Below are 21,224 nucleotides of genomic sequence, written 5' to 3' on the forward strand. Positions count from 1 at the left end.
TAATAGTTGTTATTGCTTTAATGATTTGTTATTATGCAAGCAACATCTTTCTTTTCTGTTATTACATACATACACTTAAAGTTGGCTTTCATGAGCAAACATTTAGTACCTATGTATTAAAACACAATGTTTTCAGTGGTGCTTCTAAAACTCTTCTTTTATTGGTTAAAACTGATTTTTCTTTCTCTTTGAAATTTGTCTGTTGGGGCTGTTGCATACATCACTCCAGCACTCTTACAACATCTTCAATATGTGCTGTTTTGTCATGGTAGTGAACAACACAGGAAAGCAAAAATGCCCGAGTTAAGACAGAAGTTCTAACATTGTGTGTCTTTAAAGCTTGCAACTCAGAGACCTATCATAGAATCACAGAATCAACCAGGTCCTTCACGATCATCCAGTCCAACCGATCACCCAGCCCTAAGCAATCAACTAGACAACTATCTATTGGAATGAATCTGTTCCAAACTATGTCCACAAGTCTGAGTTGCTTCATGGCTTGATGGCTTGATGTTGATGAGATGTCAGGCAGGCTGAATGTTTACTTTTGATGCTGAGGAGATCCACACAGTTAGAAAAATAAGTCTCTCAGCTACTGGTACGTAAGTTCCAGGCCAGTTGGTTTTTCTAGCATAAGTAGAATGAGATGAAGAATACATGGTTAAAAATGGAGAGCTACTAGTATGGTGATTACTTCTGAGGCTTTTTTATTATTAGTGAACCCTCTAACGTTCATTTTCATTCTGTCTCACTACAGACTTTTCTGATATATTGTGCTTTTTATTTCCTCTTTATTTTTTTAATCCTTTAGTTTGTTGTCAGTTTATATTGATCAGTTTTCATGCACTTTAAGAAAATTTTTTGTATGGATTTCAAAAAAGGCACTGAACAAAGTAAGCTAAAGATACCCACAACTACTGAAAAACCAAAACCCAAACTAAATAAGTATGTATTATTGAGAAGATGCATTTAAATAAATAATGTTTGCAAAAGTGCAGCATGTATCACAGGAAACTGGATTTTAAAATGCAGTCTTGTATTTTTTGAAGTAATATTTATATTGAAAAGTATTTCTTCATTATCATTGGGAAGTTGAAGTTGAGGAGTCCAATGTAAATTTATGTTGAAAAGTAAGAAAATAAATTATTAAAAATGCTGTAGTTCTTTCAAAGAACATTTTGTTACTCTGTCCCTTTAAAAAAAAGTCAAATCAGACACTATGCTGAGGCAGAAGCAGGTTAAGGTACAAAATAGTGTGGACCTTTCTTTCAACATAAGGAATCATATGAAGGGTTCTACTTGTTTTGTTTGGAATATGTCTGCTGCCATCTGTGAAACCAGAATTGCTTTACTGTAAGTGAGAGAGTGGCATATTGGTGCTTTTGTCCTACCTTGTGCTGTGGCTGCCATCATGTCTATGTGTTTCGCAAGCTGTGGCATTTACAGTGTGCCACCTTAGGTTTTCTGTCTGAACTTGAGATACAACAAGAGCCTGGTAAAATTTGTCCCTGTAATCCAAATGCACACATAGGAGCCTAATACATCCTCATTAGAGTGGGATGTGGGTAACAGACGTGATCTAAGCTTCAGAATTTTTGTGAAATTGTTACCTCATTTTCAATCATACTACAGAACACAGAGTTTTCAGAAGACTTTGTGAACACTTTGTATTACAAGCTGAATTTCATGCTTAGATTTTTAGCTTGAAATATTTGAATATGTGAGAATTGAAATGACTGTGCTGCCTTATTGGGAGACCACCATTTTACTCTCATGAAATAAGACAGGAGGGTCTGCAAAGTGTGAGGACAAGTGGTTCCATTGTTTTTGAAATGCAAAGACTGCTGATAGTCCACAGAAAAGTATGGGTGACTACTTGGGAAAAAGTAAAATTAATAAGGATAGTTCAGAGAGCCTGCAGTAATTCTTATTACTACCTTGTCTGATTATTTCTACACTTTTATAAAAATTCTGACTCAAAGTTTTGACAGTAAATGCTTTCTATGTGTAAAGGTCTATTAAATATCTGGGCACTTGAAATAACATGTAATATTTCCACAGACATCCATTTGCAGAGGAATGGAATACTGTTCTTAATCTAAATCCCTTACCAATCCAACATAGTTATTCCTTTGTTTATTTTTGCCAGGCATATCATTATTATTTCAGTAGCCTAATGGAAATCTGTTGGGGCACCTTGCAAATCATACTAATGTCTTTCATTAAACATTACTGTAACACATCCAGGTGTTGTTTTTAAGGCTTAAAAGCACTATAGACTAATCTGAACATCTATATACAAACAAAGTGTTCTCAAATGTGAGAGGTAAAATTTTGTCACAGTCAGACAATTCACAATATGTAGTAATGGGGAGATAGGTGTACATAAAGCATTTAACTTTTGCTTGAGTATGATTAAGTATTTCTTTTTCAGACTTAAAGCTTTCAGGAAAATACTCTGATGCACAAGCATAGAACTTATTTCCTGTTGATGCAAAACGGTTCATTAATTTTCATCAAAACTGTTCTTCGCTCCAGAATATCTGAAATCCGAACAGGATTGATCCCAATTGATCCATTTTATTTAAACAAAATGGGTGAAATTTTTTGTATTCTCCTATAGGAAATCAATTATTTGACCTGTATAGGACAATACAGTGACCAAATACCTTTTACTTAAAAGCATGTCATAGTTTTTCTTCTTTTTCTTAATGTGGCTAAAGAAAATGCAGATATGTCATTTAACTCTTTCTAAAAAATTACCTGATGTGGATTTTTTTCCCAGTAAAATAAATCCTGGTCTATATGTTCTTGTACAGTGAAACCAGGCAAAAAATACCTTATTTTTACCTTGCTTGCACTTGTAACTGGCTTGATAACATATACAAAGGGGCTTATAAATTATGTATAATTACTGTTTTATGTTCTAGATATTATCCAGAACTGTAAAATTAATACAAACATTCATTATTTGATTGTGAAAGATTTGATAGACTTTTGGTGAAACCAGTGTTGATTAAAAGTTCATGTATTTCTAACTGAATAAATGTAATTTAAACAAATATTTACTGCCCAGTAGGAGAAGGCTACAGACATGGTACAGAAAATTCCCTTTTCTCCTTTGTGTATTACGTCTGCACAGTACTCTGGAGCTGCTGTTGCCAGATGTGGACATGCTTATTTTGAAAATAACAGTATCACTATTGTACACAAAGCTTTGGATTATTTGCTTCCCCACTAGAAGAACATTGTGTGTGGGCAAATTATTGGCATTTCAGGGTCTGTGCAGAGGCTGAGAAGCTGGAGCCTACAGTAAACAGAGCCATAGAGGAGAATGAGATCCGGGAGGGGAATACATTTCACTGATTATTTTAAGAAGATAAATTCCAAAGGGCTGTGAACTAAGATATATCAGGGAAAACTTAACGCAACCTCTGTTTTTTCAAGGGAGCTGCATGCATTGGTTCAGCGCAGAAATTTACAAGCTGAGCTAGTGCCTGAGATAAATAACAGTCTATGCACTGGCACAAGTAGCTTCTGAATTACAGAATTATAGAATTGTTAGAGTTGGAAGGGACCTCAAGGATCATCTAGTTCCAACACCCCTGCCATGGGCAGGGACACTGCATCAGGTTGCCCAGAGCCACATCCAGCCTGGCCTTAAAGACCTCCAGGGATGAGGCTTCTACTATCTCCCTGGACAACCTGTTCCAGTGTCTCATCACCGTCAGGGTGAAAAACTTCCTAATATCCAATCTGAATCTACCCATTTCTATTTCCTTTCCGTTCCCCCTTGTCCTATCATTAGCTGACACCCTAAAAAGTCCATCCCCAGCTTTCTTGTAGGCCCCCTTCAGATAGTGGGAGGCCACAACGAGGTCTCCTTGGAGCCTTCTCTTCTCCAGGCTGAACAGCCCTAACTCTTTCAGTCTGTCCTCATAGGAGAGGAACTCCAGCCCTCTGATCATCCTTGTAGCCCTTCTCTGGACACCCTCCAGCACATCCATATCTTTCTTGTAATAGGGGCTCTAGAACAGGACACAATACTCCAGGTGGGGTCTCACCAGAGAAGAGTAGAGGGGGAGAATCACCTGCCTTGACCTGCTGGCTATGCTTCTCTTGATGAATTTACATGTTAGTGGTATGACTGCCTTTTTAGAGTGGAATTTACATGTAGATGCTGAAAAATACTTATGTCCAACATCTCCGTTATCTTTGGCACATATGTTAGTAATGTGGGGGTTTTGTTATGCCTCTGTTTGGCTTGGCTGGCAAGCAATTAATTACAGTGTAGTCTGTTTAAAGGTTGAAAACACAAGTGTGTGTGAGTTGGCCTGTAGATAAAATCTCTTCATTTGTATTTTGTGGTTCATATACAGGTCCTTCAGCAGCTTTTAAATCACTTCAGAAAAAACAAGGATAAAGTTCTTCTTTTCTCCTTTTCCACGAGGGTGAGCTACATGTGACTTTTATCAATTAACTGCAGCAGTAACTTATGAAGCTTAAAGAACTGAGGTGACAGCTGGCACCCACATTTCCTTTCTATCTGTACTGTGGGAAATAAAGATGAGGACAATGTACTACATTCCAGAAGCATATTGAAACCTTACATTATCTCATGGTAAAAATAGCAATAGCAAAAAAAAAAGTAATGCTTTGCCTTCCTTAGATTTTAAAAATCACTGTTTTGCCTCAATTGTAGATAGCCAATTTTGAATTCATCTAAGTTAGAGCATTGTCACAGCAAATTACAGCCAGAGAATCATACAACCTTTATATTCACACTGAAAGTAGTTAAATTTCCTCTGCTTTACTGGCTTTTCCCATCAGCAGTGATGAAACTTCAACCCTGAGACTTACTTGAAAATACACCAGGGTTTAATTGGAGCAAGAGGTACATGCATATTTCCCTTTTGAGGGACTTGCTCCTTGGTTTTCTTATTAGAGTGTAATGTGTTTCCTGAAATGATCAGTCTATAGTTTATTTGGGTTTTTTTACTTAAGTATTGAAAAACAGTAGTGTGAAAGACAGTTTGGGGTCTTAAATATTTAATAATTTTGTGGCTTTAAGGAAGACTGCAAATTTAATATTTAGATACAGTAGTGCAACGCTCATGTGTCGTAGGCTGTGCTTCACAGTGTTCAAGACCACAGAGGCTGCTGGTTACTGCAGTCTCTTTCACTCCACCCATCTGAACTCTGCCTACCAGAGTGTTTCTCTTTCCTGGCTCTGGTGCTCATTTTACTATGTTTCAAGTAATTGTAACTTGCGAAATTGGTAGGAAACTGCTTAAGTAACCTGACTGCTTGTTGGATTAAACAGGTCAGCATCATTTAGAGGAGCATCAGAGTTGGAGAACCAACGTTAAACACCTTGAGTGCTGTAGAATCATAGCTAAAGAGTCAAGGGTATTGATTTCAAAGTGGTGAAGATTAACTCTCATTTTAAATGCCTGTTGAAAATGCCAATGGCCTATTGAAAATTTATTTGAGAAACATGGCTGCTGTGATTATGTTTAATTAAAAGGATGACAGTAAGCACATAATCATTTTTTTTTCTTTATTCAGTTGCTAGATGTGCTGGAACAATATTGTATGGCATCTGGGCTAGATTACCTCAGACTTGATGGAAATACAAAGTCAGAAGACAGGATCAGAATTGTAAGAGAGTTCAACACCGTTCAAGAAGTTAACATATGTCTTGTATCTACAATGTAAGAAAATGTAACTTGTAGTCTATTTCATTTTGCCTTTCTAGTGTTTAGTAATAGGCTATTTTGTATTTTGCTTGGTGACATTGTGAGGGATTACTTTATTGAGAAATTGGATTGTTCTCTTGTCTTTTAGTAAACATAGACTCATTGCTGTGGTCTGAAGATTCTCAAAACATCTGTCAACTTCCTCCCTTCCCTTCTCCTTTGCCTTATGAGGATTTTAAAGCTCTAAAAGAAGGGGGTCTTCTGATTCCTAGTTTTAAATTTCTGTGTGCTGTAGAAGTGAGGACACAGTTTTAAAACATTATTATTAAAACTTTATTATTATGTCATTATCCATGAAGAGCTGTCATTTTATTGTGGACAGACTCAATTTCTCTTGTTGCAGTAGTAGAACTACCAAGTGAGTGTGAACATTAAGTATTATATCAAACTGGAAAGTTGGTGTTAATGTGTTTTATTAATATGTTAATTAGCGTATATCTATTTAAAGTACTCAAACAGTCCTTGATTGTCTTCTAAAATTGTATTTACCCATTACATCTGCTTATCACTTTATGATGGGTAGTGAATTCTTTTGAAACAGAGCAGTATGCTCAACTAAAATTAATGAAACTACGACAGCCGTTCTTTTGGTTGTTTGGTTTGGGCATTTTGGTCCAATTCTCCTTGCTTCCAATTTTCATCTTGGATGAAGTTTGTGACTAGAAAAGGGCAGAAAAAATAAAAAAGGAGAAACTGTAACCTTCCTTCCCAAAGCAAAACTCAGTGAAACTCCATAAAACACACAAACACAATGTTCTTGCCTGTGCACTTGAGTCCTCATATACTGATAGTGTGCATATTGGACTTAGATAGGAGGGTCCACTCTAACTGTGTTTAATTATAAATCAGATGTTATCTTACAGATGATTGCAAGTACATGTCAGAACTGCCTTCAGATGCATATGGGAAGGGTTGTGAAGAGATTTGTCGTATTGATCAAGCACATTTGTTTGTAATACCTGCCAACTGTGGAATCTGGCCATCAGCTTCCCTACGACTTTGATGAATGCCTATTGCTTGTCTCTGAGGGCAGCAGGGAATTACTGCATCTGTATCATTTGGAAATACTCTAGTTTGTGTATTTATCAGTCTAGTTTAGTTGTATAATCGTAACTTTTTCAATTCTTTTCCACTGATATACATGGAAATAAAAATGAAGGTCAGGTAATCAGAGATGGATTTTCTTCAGTCAGTTATAAGGGTTTGTGAGAACAGCGACTGGTGAGCTTTCTGTGCCTGCTAGTAGTGCTTGAGACTAGAGTCTTGGTTCTCTTGTTGGTAGTGCTGAGTACATGTGAAAGTACAAACTTTGATGGAATTGCAGTCAAAATGACCATGTTTACTAAGCAAAGCAGAAAATGCCATTCTGTGTCACAGATAATAAGAAGTGATCTTTTCGCTTGCTTGATATATAGTAATGGAAGCAGCTTTAATTTTATAATCCTTTGGAAGTCAAGGTAATGTATCCTAGCTCTACTCTATTACAGATTCGTCTTCCTCTTACTAAGATTTTGGGCATATCTTTATTTCTCAACACATAGTAAGTTGACAGAATTGGGGCATACTCTTTTATCTTTCTTGCAAAGTTTCTGGCCAGCATTTGTGTAATCAATTTTTATGTGATACAAAGGTCCTGTTGCTTGGAGAGCTGAGCTACATGTTGATTTTTGTTGAAAATACTTGCACAGTCTTTTGGCTGCAGAAATGCATTCTGCAAAGGATGAATTCCCTGCATTGTGATCTTGAGTCTCATTATATTCCACTGGCACAGTTAACATAAAAGTTGAAACAGGAAACTCCAACCTATAAATTAATGAATTAGAGTGCAGACAATGGTGATGACTTCACTGTTAAATGTATAATGTTCCTGGTTTATTTTTTTTTTTTATACTGGCAAAATACTGTTTCTGCCTGGAGTGGCCTATGTATTGCCCCTAGATATTTTAAATCCTGATTTTAATTGTTTGGTGAGGTGTTTTGAGAAATAGGGTCTTAAACAATGAAGTAAAATAAATAAAAACTGTCTATAACTGTAAAACTTGAGGTCAAGCTATAATGTTAGCATCAAACATAGTTATATAGCTATCCATAATGCTTTTATTGTTAAGCATAACTAGCATAGCTATAAGGAGAAATTTCTTTTGTGGGTTTTGAGAGTGTATACGATTGATTTTGTCAGAGCTTGTAAATTCCATCAAACCATTAGGTATAGACTGTGAATTTCAGCCTTGAGCTCTTCAGAAAAGTAGATATACATCTGTTGCTGCTCATGCAGTAAAATCTGTTTCAGAATACTTCAGTCCTGTGCAGGTTCTTTTTGGAAAATGTATGACTATTTGGAAGAATGAGATATTTGGATACACTTAGAAACATTAAAATGATTGCTGGAGTTGCTACAACTTGATAAGAAAATGTCAGAGCTTGCAACTCCATTGTTGCTGCTTAGCCTCAAGAAGGGGAACTATAGGTGTACAATACTGAATTCTGTGCAGTCACGTAGAAGAAATAAGAGCAGTGAGTATTCCCACCTTTAAGGCTATATCATTACTTCTACCTTTTCCATGCTAGTATTTTTCTAGATTAATTCATTCAAAATAATTATAAATTAGAATTTCTGCTTCGTAGTGCTTAGATGATGAAGAAATGATGGTTACAGAAATTAGTAGTCAGATTTTTATTGCGAAAGGTTACCATATGCAGTACCATTCCACCACAGCATTCTCAATTACTGTCTGTTACCGCACTGCTGTCCATTATATTTTACTTTTACATGGCTTCATTTAACTTGAATTCTTCACCACGGTGTTGCAAATAATTTTTAATGGGCACATAACTGCTTTCAAAGAACTTGTAAGTCACAAGTCTTACTGAAACAGATAATTTTATAAACTACAAATATTTACCTTAGTAAACAGAGTTGCATAATCAAAGGGTTCTTGAAAGCTTGCCTAATGTATTATTGCTGTTGTAACTTCTGGATCTTGAGGTATTAGGTTGTTAGGATATAAAGCTAAGCAATTCATTTAACAAAATGTGGTTTTAAATAGGATGATCTCTTGAAAACTATTGTTTGTAACTGAACTGTCATGAAACCTTTCATACTGGGGTCTTCATTTGAGTCGTTACAGAATTTGTGTGGACCATCTCACAGTAATAACTGACAGATAGTTAAAATGATAATTAAAATGAAAGATAATCTTTACAATGCACGTGTTATCTACTGTGTTCATTCTGCCCATGAAGGATATAGGAACCATCTGTTTCCGGTTTGGAGTATCTGAGGTTTTTGTGGCATACCTAAAAATTTTAAAAGGAAAAAAGCTGAGTTAAGTTTAGTTTAGTTAATTTTTATAGTCAATCTGTTTTACTTGTGCTAAGGCTTTGCACTAAGGTTTATTTAATATTTCAGTTCCAAATATTGCAACTTTTTATGAGAGAATACTTGGGAAAATATGTTGATTATATTTCAGTCTGAATGCAGGGTCAGTTTGGTAAGATGAGAGGCTGAATTCTGTCCTCACTAAAAAACAATACATAAGCATTCAAATTACAGTAAAGTATTCTGAAAAAAATTAAAAAGTTTTTACTCACCATTTCAAATATGGGTAGGTTCCCATGTCCTCTTCCTTTCCAAATTTAACTAACCCAGTGGCACACCAAACCTGGAAGAGGCCACAACTGTATTTATGTTGACGAGGATTCATTTTGCATTGGAGTGATAGCGGTATTTTCCTCACTGTTGTTCCTATCCAATCATTCAGCTACGTGCACACCAAATGCCATGTAACTTAGTAGTTTTGTTGGATGCAGTGGGACATTAGTTGGCTAATCCAGGCTAGGCATACGCTCAAATTCTTTCCTGGCTTGCAGCCTTTACCTGAAAGCAAAGAGGTATTCTATGTTTTCAGATGATGAAACTGGTACCTCTGTGATCCTACCCCCGATGGTAGACAATTTTCTTACACTGACATCTTCCTTGTAATGACAGGTATAAATGTTGTCCGTATGCAGCTGTGTGGCCATGTGTATTTTAACAGTTGACTTGCATACCACACAGGTATACTTGTGACAGTTGCTAATTCTTACAGATAGGTTATACCCTAGACTATGACTGTTTCAGACTTTTTATTTAAGCTAGTGTGGTGGTTTTGCACCACACAGAATTTGGAATTTACCTCAGAGGAGTAAATAACCATGTTGCACAGAATTTGGAAATTAAATTAAAATAACATTTGCAAACAAAGTAATAAAAACTAAATATAAAAGGTAATAGATACATACATATACATACTTGTAACCCCTGTTGTGCAGATAACAAATATTATCTTTCCCCATCCCTGCCACTGTTCTTACCATAACCGAAACAAAGTGAGGAGCAGAAAAGCAAGCAAAGTACAGAAATAGAGAAGGGGGAAAAGAGGAACACACCAAGCTGTACTTCAGATTATATAGAAATTCGCAGTGCAAATGGGATGGGACAAAGATTTTTTGCAATGTCCTGTTCAGGCCCCTGGGAATGCCCAGCCCCCCTGCATTCTGGAGCACTCTAGAAGCTTTTCATTTAAAATAATATTAGACCTAAACCTGTAACAGCTAGTTTTTCTGCTTCTGTAAAGTTAACTGGCATAAAAATGGTTATGAATTTCAGTATAATTGTTAGGGGAGTTAGTAAGGTGATAGCCATTATGATTCAGCTAGTCATACAGTTTGTAATCTTCTTAATACTTAGGTGAGAAAACTCCATTTTACATCAGTGGTTATTTGAGAGCTGTTGGTTATTAACACAGCAATAACTCAAAGCTGTCCCCTGTTATTTTTTTATGCTGGGAAAGGGTATTCTGATATGGACCTAATACACTTAAACAAAGCTAAAACACTGTTCTGTTTTTCTTACTGTCAAATAGTTCTGTTTTCTCATTTTTACATTTTTAGGGCTGGTGGACTGGGTCTTAATTTTGTTGGTGCCAATGTTGTTATACTCTTTGATCCTACGTGGAACCCTGCAAATGATCTTCAAGCTATTGACAGGTATACCCTCAAAATGCAGGAATTGATCCTTGCTGTATTATTCTTTTGTATTGATTCTGATGAACTAAAATTTTCCTCTGGGAATAAATTTTCAAGCAGTGTGACTTGTCCAGAAGACAGTAAGAAATGTCCAGCTAATTTTTTTTTTTAAATATTTGATGTTCATACTTTTAACCTTGAATTTTGTGTTTTACATTTTACTTTTGTGGCACTCTTACAGTGAGATTACTTAACAAATATTAATAAAAATCCATAGTTAATATAACTTTTCATCATCTCCAGAAGGTATCTGGATGGCACCTTTCCTTTGTTTGTCAGGAGAGAGTAAGTTGTAGTTGATCATAGTTCAAGTGATGATTTGAATTCCAGAATCCTTAAAGAAAAACATTTATTTTCTTTTCTGCTTCATCCTTGTGGAGATTACTGTCTTTTCAGCATTCACTTCCATCTCTGATATTATGCCATTGGAGTATTTCCAGGAATCTGAATTTTTTTCTTTCATTGCTTTTTGGCTCTAGCCTGTTGCCCTAAAAGAGTATTGGAATCCTTCAAAATTCAGTAGAGATATATGTGTCTTCACAAGCAGAAATAAACTTATTTCTATTGTCCTATGCCATTATGTAATTTCATTTTAAGAGTCTCTGTGAATTCTAAGAGGTGTTTATGTGCATCTGTTCTGTAAAAATACGCATGTCAGAAATGTGTATTATTGGAAGGGACTGGTTTTAAAATATTTTTGTAGGTCACATTTCTATAAATTGTTTCAGCCTGTCTTGAATCCTTGGGATATAATCTATTAGGAGTCTCGGAATTTACCATATAGAACACAGTTCATTAGCTGCTTTTATGATGGTGTAAGTTGTAGAATGCTTTATAAAGTTAAGAAAGAACAGACTGCTTCAAGTAATGCCTCAAGTAATCCATGATCTAACTCCTATGTAATGCAAATAGGAGGCTATCTTGTGCAAGAGCAGATGGAGACACAGGGGATAAAAGAACACCTGAGAAAACATAGTGGAAGATGTGTTTTCAAGAGAAATGGGAGACAGGTGTTGTGATACAAATGGAGAAAAAGCTTTTTCAGATGGATAATATCTTGTTTTATTAGAATGATTTTATTTATTTGTTTATTTAACTAGTCCTGAGAGTATCTCTCCTTTTTTTTTTTTCTTTTTTTTTTTTTTTTTACTGAATAAAATGCCTTTTACTATGCTACTGTCCTTACAGAGCTTACAGGATTGGCCAGTACAAAGCTGTTAAAGTATTTAGATTGATATCCTTGGGAACTGTAGAAGAGCTGATGTACTTGCGACAAGTTTATAAACAGGTAAAGTTCATGAACTATTTAAATTGTAAGCTCTTTTTAGTGTTTTCAATGACTGAAAGCCATGCTAGCCTATAGCAAAATTGTAGTTTACCTTGCTTTTATGGTATATGCAGTTACTTTAACTTATGAAGCAGAGATATGCAATTTAGCAATTGTCAAAGAACAAAGCAGAGTTAATTTCTATTCAAGTTTTTCTGTAAACTTTTGACATATTAATTGTGCAATATATATTAATGAGGCTGTATAGAGTACTGTTTTATATGAAGACTTGTGAAATATATCCATGAGAGTTGTAGTTAGTTTCTGCAGCAGTCAATTTAATCAGCTTTCTTTTGTGAAAGGTTGGTGAAAATAGAGCAGAAAGAAGGCATTGCTTCCCTCCTGCTTGTGCAAACTTGCTTGTAAAAGAAAGGGAAAACAACTTGTCCTGCTGCTGTGATAAGTGATGTTGCTTGGTGGAACACCTCACTTGAAACACTTGTTCTTTCTAATTTTTTCTACTAGTATTGGTAGGTTTAAACATCTAAGACTGGGGGGGGGGGGAAAGTATGTGATTTGAGGAACACATAATCTAGTTAACTGTTTCCTCATGAGACCAGAATTCAAAAATTAAAACCAAACTCAAACAGCAAAGAGCAGTTTGAAGAATAATAAGAAATCAAACAAAATATGAGCTTGTTTTTCTCAGCAGAAGCTGCAAGTAAAGAAATAGGACATTTCATTTTAAGTTAAGATGCTGACATTACAGGCGAGTGAACGTGGAGAAGGGAAGAAACTCAGTGAGCTACAGTTGTCCTGAATAATTCATTGCACAGAAAAGACAAAGTAGATCACTTCAGTGGGCAAGTGTTAAAAATATGTTAACGAAAGCTTTATGAAATTTAATTAACCTAGTAATTTGAATGTTTTTCCATAAATACGAAAAAACTGATAATGCATCTTCAGTGACATGCACCTGGTAGCTAATTTTTTTTACAAGGAGATTGGAGGATGAATAAGTGGGGAAATGCAGTAGTATACAGATTGTCATTGTCCTCCTGTCCTCGGTTAACACATTCTGCTCTAACAAGGCTCACTCCCGTGAATGGGAGTGAGAGAAACACACAAAAAATCCTGTGGGTTGAGATAAGGAGAGTTTAATGGTATAATACATGTACAATTGCCGTAGCTTATTTTGCAGAAAAAGCAGAAGCAGAAACAATACAACCATAAAATGAACCCCAATCTTGCAGCCAGCCCAGCCAGGAAGACCGACTCTCCAAAACTGGAAACTGGAAGCAGCCACAGAAACAGGAAGCCAATCAGATTACGATCTGAACTCCAAGTCTTGTGACGCTTTGCTCCAGCCAGCACTTCCTTTTTAAAGCTGGCATGATGTCAGCATGGTATTAAATACTATTAGCTGGTTCAGGTTTCAAGATGTCTGATAATGCATAACAGAGAATTAGAAAACCCACGTTTGCTCTCAGTAGTGTGTACAGCCTGCTTTAAAGTACTCCTTTTGAAACCTCACTTAAATTCAGTGTTTCATAGAATCCAAAAAGCCATTTGAGTTCAGTTAATTTTGACAAAACAGTCTAAATAAAAAAAGAGGAAACTTCCTAAGAAGAAATTTAAAGTAGTATGTGAGGGGCTGAAGTGCTTACAGTTAATTGGGCAGTTTTTAGAGACTCTGTATCAGAAGCCCAGAATGAATAAGGCATTGTATTAATAGTTGAAATCATACTGTTATGAAGCAAGTTAAATATAAAACATGGTAATTTCCAAGAACTATTTCTAAGGGGCAGTGGTCTAGAAACATAAAAGCTAGTAATTTCATTTCTGAAAACATCAGAAGCAGGACTTGCAGTGCTTTATGGCCATGACTTTAGTGAGGTTTAAAGGAATGTTCATGGAAAAGCTTAGAGAGCATCCTGTTCCAAATTTCTCTTGTGTGAAATACTTTCAAGGATTTATTTCAACAGCAAATATAAGTAGGAGAGGTCTCAGGCTAACAAAATGAATAAAAACAGATTACGATGTACTATATTCACTAAAATCCTAAAGGAAGGAAGTTAGGCTTCACAGAGGTCTTTGGAGTTGGTGATCTTGTAGATGAAGACGACCTCAGTATTGTTTGGATTTCCATATGGCATGCATGTAATGTACAGAAAAACTCTTCTATGTTTGTTTTTTCTCCAAGTTAACCTGTATTTTTCAAGTTGAATGCGAAGCAATAAGCACAATAATTGGAAATCTGGGGTCTGGTTTTTGTTGTTTTTTTTTTTTTTCAGTCTACATTTGGGTTGCATTCTGTGCTGTTAACATTTGAGCACAGTTAGGAAATTTTCAGTAAGTTATAATGAAAATGCATTCTTCTGCAACTGAAAATTCAGAAACTGTGACTGCATATGGACATGTGACTTTTAGTGAAAAATGTAAATGTGTGTCAGAGAGCTAAATGTTGTCATCCATCCTTTTCGTGAAATTGTGTGAAAATGCTTTATCGGGTTTGTAGTGTATTCTTACTGAGAGATCTACTCGATTAGTTAAAGTTGCTGATTTGTTTTTTTATGAGTGGTGTTTGGTTGTCTGACATAGTCATATGTGATTGAAAAATCTAAGTAAAACTGAAATCTAACATAATAGAAACTAGAATAAATTATATATAAATTATATATAATATCCTGCTTTTGTAAATACCATTTAAGAAATATATAAACTGTTCTTAGATAAAGTAGAATTTGACTGTATAGTTATTGGTCTATATAATTCAAGAGATGTCTGTTTAGTGCTAGAAGTAGAAATGAGTAGAACTGAAGAACTAACTGCATAGAGGCAATTACAAAAATTATTACAAGTCTGGTATCCATAAAACCATGGTTTTGACAGACCAATTATGTAAATATTGAGAGTCTGCAGCCATTGGAATGCAGCTAAACCTGCTTGGCTTCAAAAATGTTTTAATTCTGCCTGACAAACTATTTACTGATTTTTCCTTTCCACCTAGAAGGTTATTAAAGTCACTTCTATTCAGTCAGCTTATCAAGTGTGCATGATAATTAAAATATTCAGAGATCAGTAGGAGTAATCTTGTGGCTTTGTTTAGTCCTTACCAAGTAAGTAGGCAATGCAAAGGACTATGAAAAAAGAATTTAGTATTGAGGAGAGATGAGGAATCTAGATACATAGAAGTATCAGTAGTATGTGTAGTAAATATCTGATATTAGGCAATGATGAAGAAAAGTGATTTTTTTTTTTTTTTTCAGTAAACGCAGGTTCATATTATACCATAATCTATTACACCAGCATCTGCCAGGAAAATTAAAACAAAATATCCTCCCTTAGGAATTTCTGCTTGTTCCAGCTAAAGCTGTGTATATAATGTGAATGCCAGGAAATTCTGACATGTCGCTGAAGCAACCACTTCTGAAATCCCTTGTGTTGTTCTTTTTTAGCAACTCCACTGTGCGGTGGTTGGAAGTGAAAATGCCAAACGGTATTTTGAGGCAGTGCAAGGATCAAAGGAACATCAAGGAGAGCTTTTTGGGATCCATAACCTTTTCAGACTTAGGACTCATGGGTCCTGTCTTACCAAAGACATCCTGGAGGTGCGAAGTCCTACCTTTCAACTTTAGGATATCAGTTTTACATTTTCTCTTTCCTCTTGAGATGTTTTGTCATAATTCTGAATAGAAACACTTTATAAAACAGAATGGGGAAACTTAAACAGCACTTGTCTTTGCAGTGCCTTAAGTTAAATAGTCTTGTGTGTAATTTCTCCCTCTGATAAAGACCAGATAGATTTCCTTACATTAAAGAAAAAACTGAACAAAGTTGGGATTATGATTTTCCAAAGTTTGGTAATATATTTATTTTCTCTAATATTTTTGTGATACTTTCACATATTGTCAACTTTGCAAGGATGCCTTTATGCATCAATAGCTTAGAGTGACTTTTTAAGCCAGAATTCAGATCTTAAAAACATTTTTTACAATCATAGTAACCTTTTTATAGTACACTTTGAGACATCAAAAATGGTTTATTACAAATTATTTTATAATACTATATTTAAAAATACTACAGGGTGGAAGCACTTGAGACTTTGTATTTTGAGCATCATTTCTTAGCTACTTTAGAAAGACTATTGGCTTAATTCCATAATGCAAACTGATTTTAAGTATATGCCATGTTATGCTTTTTTCTGTCCAGCATATTTGCTGCAGCAAACTTGCATCTTGAAATTTATTTCAGTTTTATCCAAGGTTTCTTTCCACCATTCCCTTTATTTTCCTATTTTGCGTGTACTAGGAAGAGGTTAACGAGTGTGATACAGCCGTATGCAGGCTGTCATAGCCGATAAACTAATGTAGTATAAGAACACATACTACAGGGATGTTAAGCTCAAAACTTACTTACATTAAATTATAACATTGTGTAATATGAACATTGTATTTAAGATCATTAAGACATAAGATCCTCCCAATTTATGCATTATGTTACTTTTCCTGCAGGTTATGCATTAGATCAAAGAGCAGTAAATGCATTGCCAAAATAGAATTCATGGACTGGACCTTGCTGATTGTAATTCTGGTGCTTACACCTCTGTAGAAAGAAATAACAACTGTCTTTTTATGAGCTTTCTTTTGTTAACTTGCACTAACAATTTTATTGCATACATTCCTGATTGTTTCAGAGGGAAGGGCAAGTAGAAGCAGGAGTCATGACAGCAAATACATGGCTAAAGGAAGAGACTTCTCCATGCAGCTTTGAAAAGGTGAGGTATCTTTGTGGACTACAGACCAGGCCCTCTAGTTCCTGGTACTACAGTGGCAAATGTGGACAGTGTGTTGTTAGACCAATAATAGTTTTGCCCTAGACTGCACTTGCCATCTTTGATTATCATCTGACTCTGGCTTTACATATCTGAAAGCATTAGATAATGTCATGTTGTCTGTATTCCTCTATTTAAAATGGAATATTCTGAACACCTGGTAATGGAGTATTTTGTGACCTTTACAACAGGTGGGTTTCCTCAGTCTGAATGAATGTGTTACAAATGTGCTGTTACTGCAGAGCACTATTGTTTGCTGAAACATTGCTCTGCAGTGTCTTAAAGAGACAGCTTTATGACATCACAGGATAGGGCAGTTTTCTGACAAGGAAGTCAGCTGAGAATCTGACACCTACTGTTGTTTAGAGGATCTCAGGGACTTGCGGAAAGGAGTACAGTTAGTTTGAAGGATTCAAAGCTTATTTCAGGTTTTGTGGCCTCTTTGGAAGACATAGTTGATGTAATCAGTAGTCTATTCAATGCTGGCTTTTTTTTTTATTTTCTGATGGTTTCTTTCTGGAACACGAAGTGGTTTTTAATTTTTGGAAAAGGTTAATTTTAATGGGAGCATTTTCATGAATGCTTTAAACTGAACTTGTGTGGGAAATAAACAGTAAGATCTCAAATATGGCCTCTAAAGCATAAAAATATTGTTAGTTTAGATGGCACTGAATGATACTAAAATTGGCCACTGTCTCTTAGGCTTTTTGGAGATTTCTGGGGGTAGAGGTCAGTATTAAATTAATTCACAGTTTTAAATTAAATCACTGTGTGTTCATAATGTCACTTTGGACTTTGTGACAAACAGTAGCTTTTTAAGCTTATGGTGAGTGCTTTTTCACAAGCAGGGTGATATGAGAATTAGTATAAATTTAAAAACTTCTCTTTGTGTACAAAAGTTTAATTTTTTTCCCTTCTTACTTTCCATTTACATACATGTCTAGTTCTACATGGTTTAGGAGCTGTATTCTGAACTTCTGTATCTTCAAAATGTTTTAAGATTTCCTGGGGTGATTTTTGTTTGATTATAGTGGGCCTGAACTAATTTTAGAGCAAAATATTATATTCTCATAGTTCTTCTAAACTGTTTAGTCTCTATGGGATTCTTTTTATGAAGGTCATTACACAGTTTTAGGGTTTTGAATCATTAAGTCTCTTTTCAAAAAACTTTTGAAGCTTAGAATTTTCCACAAGAGTAGTATAAACTAGAAAAATATGGAAGTGAAGACATGTTATTTTAGCAGTGTGTAGCATATATTGTGTCAGATGATATCTTCTATTATTTTCATTGCTGTTCTGATAAAAACTTTATTTCTCTGAAGACTTTAATTTGTTTTATTATTTATTTTGTATTGTTTTCTCTTTGTATATTGTAATACTGTTTTGTGTATTTTTATGATTGAGTAACATTGTGGAAAAACAGTTGTTTTACACTGCTTTGGAATTAGGTGTATTCCGTGTACTATTTATGTTTGTAATGGCTTTGCTGTAATTTTTTTTTTTTTTTTTTTTTTTTTTAGGTTGAACAGCCAGGCTGTATAGATGATAGAGATCCCCAAAGCATTAAGGCACAATTAAAGAGAGAAGAAAGAGATCTTTGTGATGATTTCAGTGATGATGATGTTCTGGAAACTTCTGTGAAAAAATGTGACAGCAGTAGGCCTTGCAGTACAAATAAGGCAATGGCAGCAAAGGGACAGCTTTCCTTAATGCAGTGTGGATTCTCTAAGTTGTTGCAGCAAGAAATTGAAACTACCAAAGCAAAGGATTATAATTATAACTCACATCATTCAACTTCTGGTGATCAGATTATAAGAACAAACGTAAATACTAAGAGCAATGATTTTCAGAAATGTCAAAGCCATTTGGAACATGGGAAATCTACTCAGTCACCAGGTGAACCTGATAAACAAGATGCATCTAGTACAGGCTGGCTTGTTTTATCAGATTCTGAGGATGAAGGGGACAGGGAAAGTGAGGATCAAGGCATTTCAAAGCAAAGTTACACAGTCATGAAAACTGAAAGCAGTTCTGAAGAGGATACTGATGTCATCTTTCCTACCCAAGTTCCAGCACATCAGCAAACAATGCCTACTAAAAAAGTTGACATATACAGGTCAATATCTGAAAACCATGAAGAGTTAGTGAAAGAAAAAGATGGGCTTGTATTTAAAGATGATAGTAGGCATCTTGGATTCAGTAGTACTGAGTCAAATTTCAGCAAAGTCGTGTCTTTTGAAGACATCAAGAATAACAAAAGAGATTTGAAAGAAGCAAGTGACCCAAGTGATGAGTCTGATGATATTGAAGTTTCTCATAATTCTGAATCAAGAAAGTTAAGAACTTTCACATTTCTGAAATGGAAAGACCGACGTACACATAACGATGAACTGGGTAACGTTTCCAAAGCTCTGCTACAAGCAAAGAGGGCCAATAGAAAAGAAAAAGAAAGTGATTCTCAGCATATAGATGAATTTTCATCTTCTGAAGATAATTTACCGGTTGAAAAAATTCCTTCCAGAAAGCAAAGCCCTAAGAGTAGAAAACAGAGAGGCAGAGTTCAGTCTGGGTCTAAAAGGCTTCATCTTATTGAAGATAGGTCTGTTTCAAAAATGAAGTCTAGCAATTGTGCTGTGCATAGAACTTCTGCAAGTAAAACTGTATTGGAACATCAGGAGCAAAAAGTGGAATCAATGGACAGATACTTAGGTAATTATTTGTTTAATTTCTTTGATTTTATTTCAACTAAAGTAGAAACATGTTTCATTTATGGTTGGCAAGATTTAAGTTATTGCTGCTATACATGGTTTTGGTTAGAAGATATTATAAATGCTCTGCTAATTTAGTTAGCAAATTTTTTTTGTATCTCTCTTTTTAACAATAAGCCTTGCTTTCTTGTCTTCTGGGATGATGGGCTGATTAGTAGTATTTTGTTTAACGCTTCCTGTCTGTTGAAATGTGCTAAGATTGAAGAATTATTAGGAATCAGAAATGTAAATAACTGAACTGTAGGCCTTATAAGTCTTGACAGGGCTGTTAAATAAAAATGTTCATGCATGGAAGGAAGAAATGTGATCTGGAAGTTTGAAATAGAATGTAGAAGATTTGATTCTGTTAGGGAATTAACTTTAATGTTGCAGCCATTAAATCAATAGATATTTTGAAACTTCTTTTGTCCATCTGATAAAAAAAGCCACAGTGAAATGGAAGCAGTGTTGAACTGGATAAAACTCAGTAAGTCTAATGATTGTTGTTAATTTCATAGAGCTGATAACTTGGTGTTTAGTGAAATCATAACAAATTTTGTAACTTTCCTGTAATTTATTTTTTTTTAATTAGAATTTCCTTCAGGCTTTTAGAATAATCAGTATCTTTGATTATATCTTTCTCCTAATGTATCAGATGGTGTTCAAGAAGTGGCATATATTCATTCAAATCAGAAGGTGGTTGGATCCAGCAAAGCTGAGAATTACTTGAGCCGGTGGGCAGTGCGAGACGTTTTTGAGTTGAAACAGTTTTCCCAGCTCCCTGCTAATGTAGCAGTCTGTAGTGCCAAGGTAAAGAGAAATGTTTGGGGATTTTTTTGGGTGGGTTTTTGATGGGGTTTTTGTCCTCATTTTTCTTCTTAAACTCTACAAACATTTTTCTTCTTAAACTCTAACAAACTCTTGGTAATGGCTACCAAGAATGATTAAAGCAACTGAGGATGGAAGGAGGAGGCTCAATTGGAAGTTTAATAAATTACTTCTGTGGTTTGTTTTTTGGGATGGTTTTTACATTGGCCAGCTCTGAAAGAGCTGGGAATTAAGCAGCACAGCACCCTGTGTGGTATTTTTCTGTGGGAGAAACGGTAAGATTAAAGATTGGATGTTTGAAATCAAATTCTCTGCCATGCTTTTCTGATTTGAGGCTTGAAAAAGCTTCAGTCCTGGATCCAATCAACAAAAATCCAGTTGCCACAATACATGCCAGAATATTGCAACACAGAAAGTAAAATGTAAATTGGTTTGCAATAGTTTTGGGAGTGGTGGACAGTTGCTATAATGAATTAAATTGCCTGTGCTTAATGTCTCAAACATAAAACTAGACTTCACTGGGAGTGCTCATTTACAGCAACAGATATGTGTTATGCTTTTTTTGTTGTATCTTGTTTAATTACGTTTGGAGTACATAGAAACCTGGAATAAATTCAGGTACAGCTTCCAGATTTTTATTCATATTGCATAGTGGTTTTAATCTACTCTGACTGTCTGGACACGTCGTTGTTTGCCTTGTCATAAATATTTGCAATTTCTAG

The 21,224-nt window shown here is 35.2% G+C and overlaps 1 protein-coding gene across 1 annotated transcript in view; it reads left to right on the forward strand.

The window, feature by feature from the left end:
* ERCC6L2 (ERCC excision repair 6 like 2) overlaps positions 1 to 21,224 on the forward strand; it is a 57,399-nt gene that overhangs the window by 22,412 nt on the left and 13,763 nt on the right. Inside the window, exons 10-17 of the mRNA XM_054397461.1 lie at positions 4,380 to 4,451; positions 5,569 to 5,714; positions 10,692 to 10,787; positions 12,015 to 12,114; positions 15,552 to 15,704; positions 16,790 to 16,870; positions 18,448 to 19,636; positions 20,330 to 20,484. Coding sequence (XP_054253436.1) covers positions 4,380 to 4,451; positions 5,569 to 5,714; positions 10,692 to 10,787; positions 12,015 to 12,114; positions 15,552 to 15,704; positions 16,790 to 16,870; positions 18,448 to 19,636; positions 20,330 to 20,484 — 1,992 coding nt within the window. The remainder of the gene's footprint in view (positions 1 to 4,379; positions 4,452 to 5,568; positions 5,715 to 10,691; positions 10,788 to 12,014; positions 12,115 to 15,551; positions 15,705 to 16,789; positions 16,871 to 18,447; positions 19,637 to 20,329; positions 20,485 to 21,224) is intronic.

This window comes from Indicator indicator, chromosome Z, assembly GCF_027791375.1.
Source record: "Indicator indicator isolate 239-I01 chromosome Z, UM_Iind_1.1, whole genome shotgun sequence".
Classification (NCBI taxonomy): Eukaryota; Metazoa; Chordata; class Aves; order Piciformes; family Indicatoridae; genus Indicator; species Indicator indicator.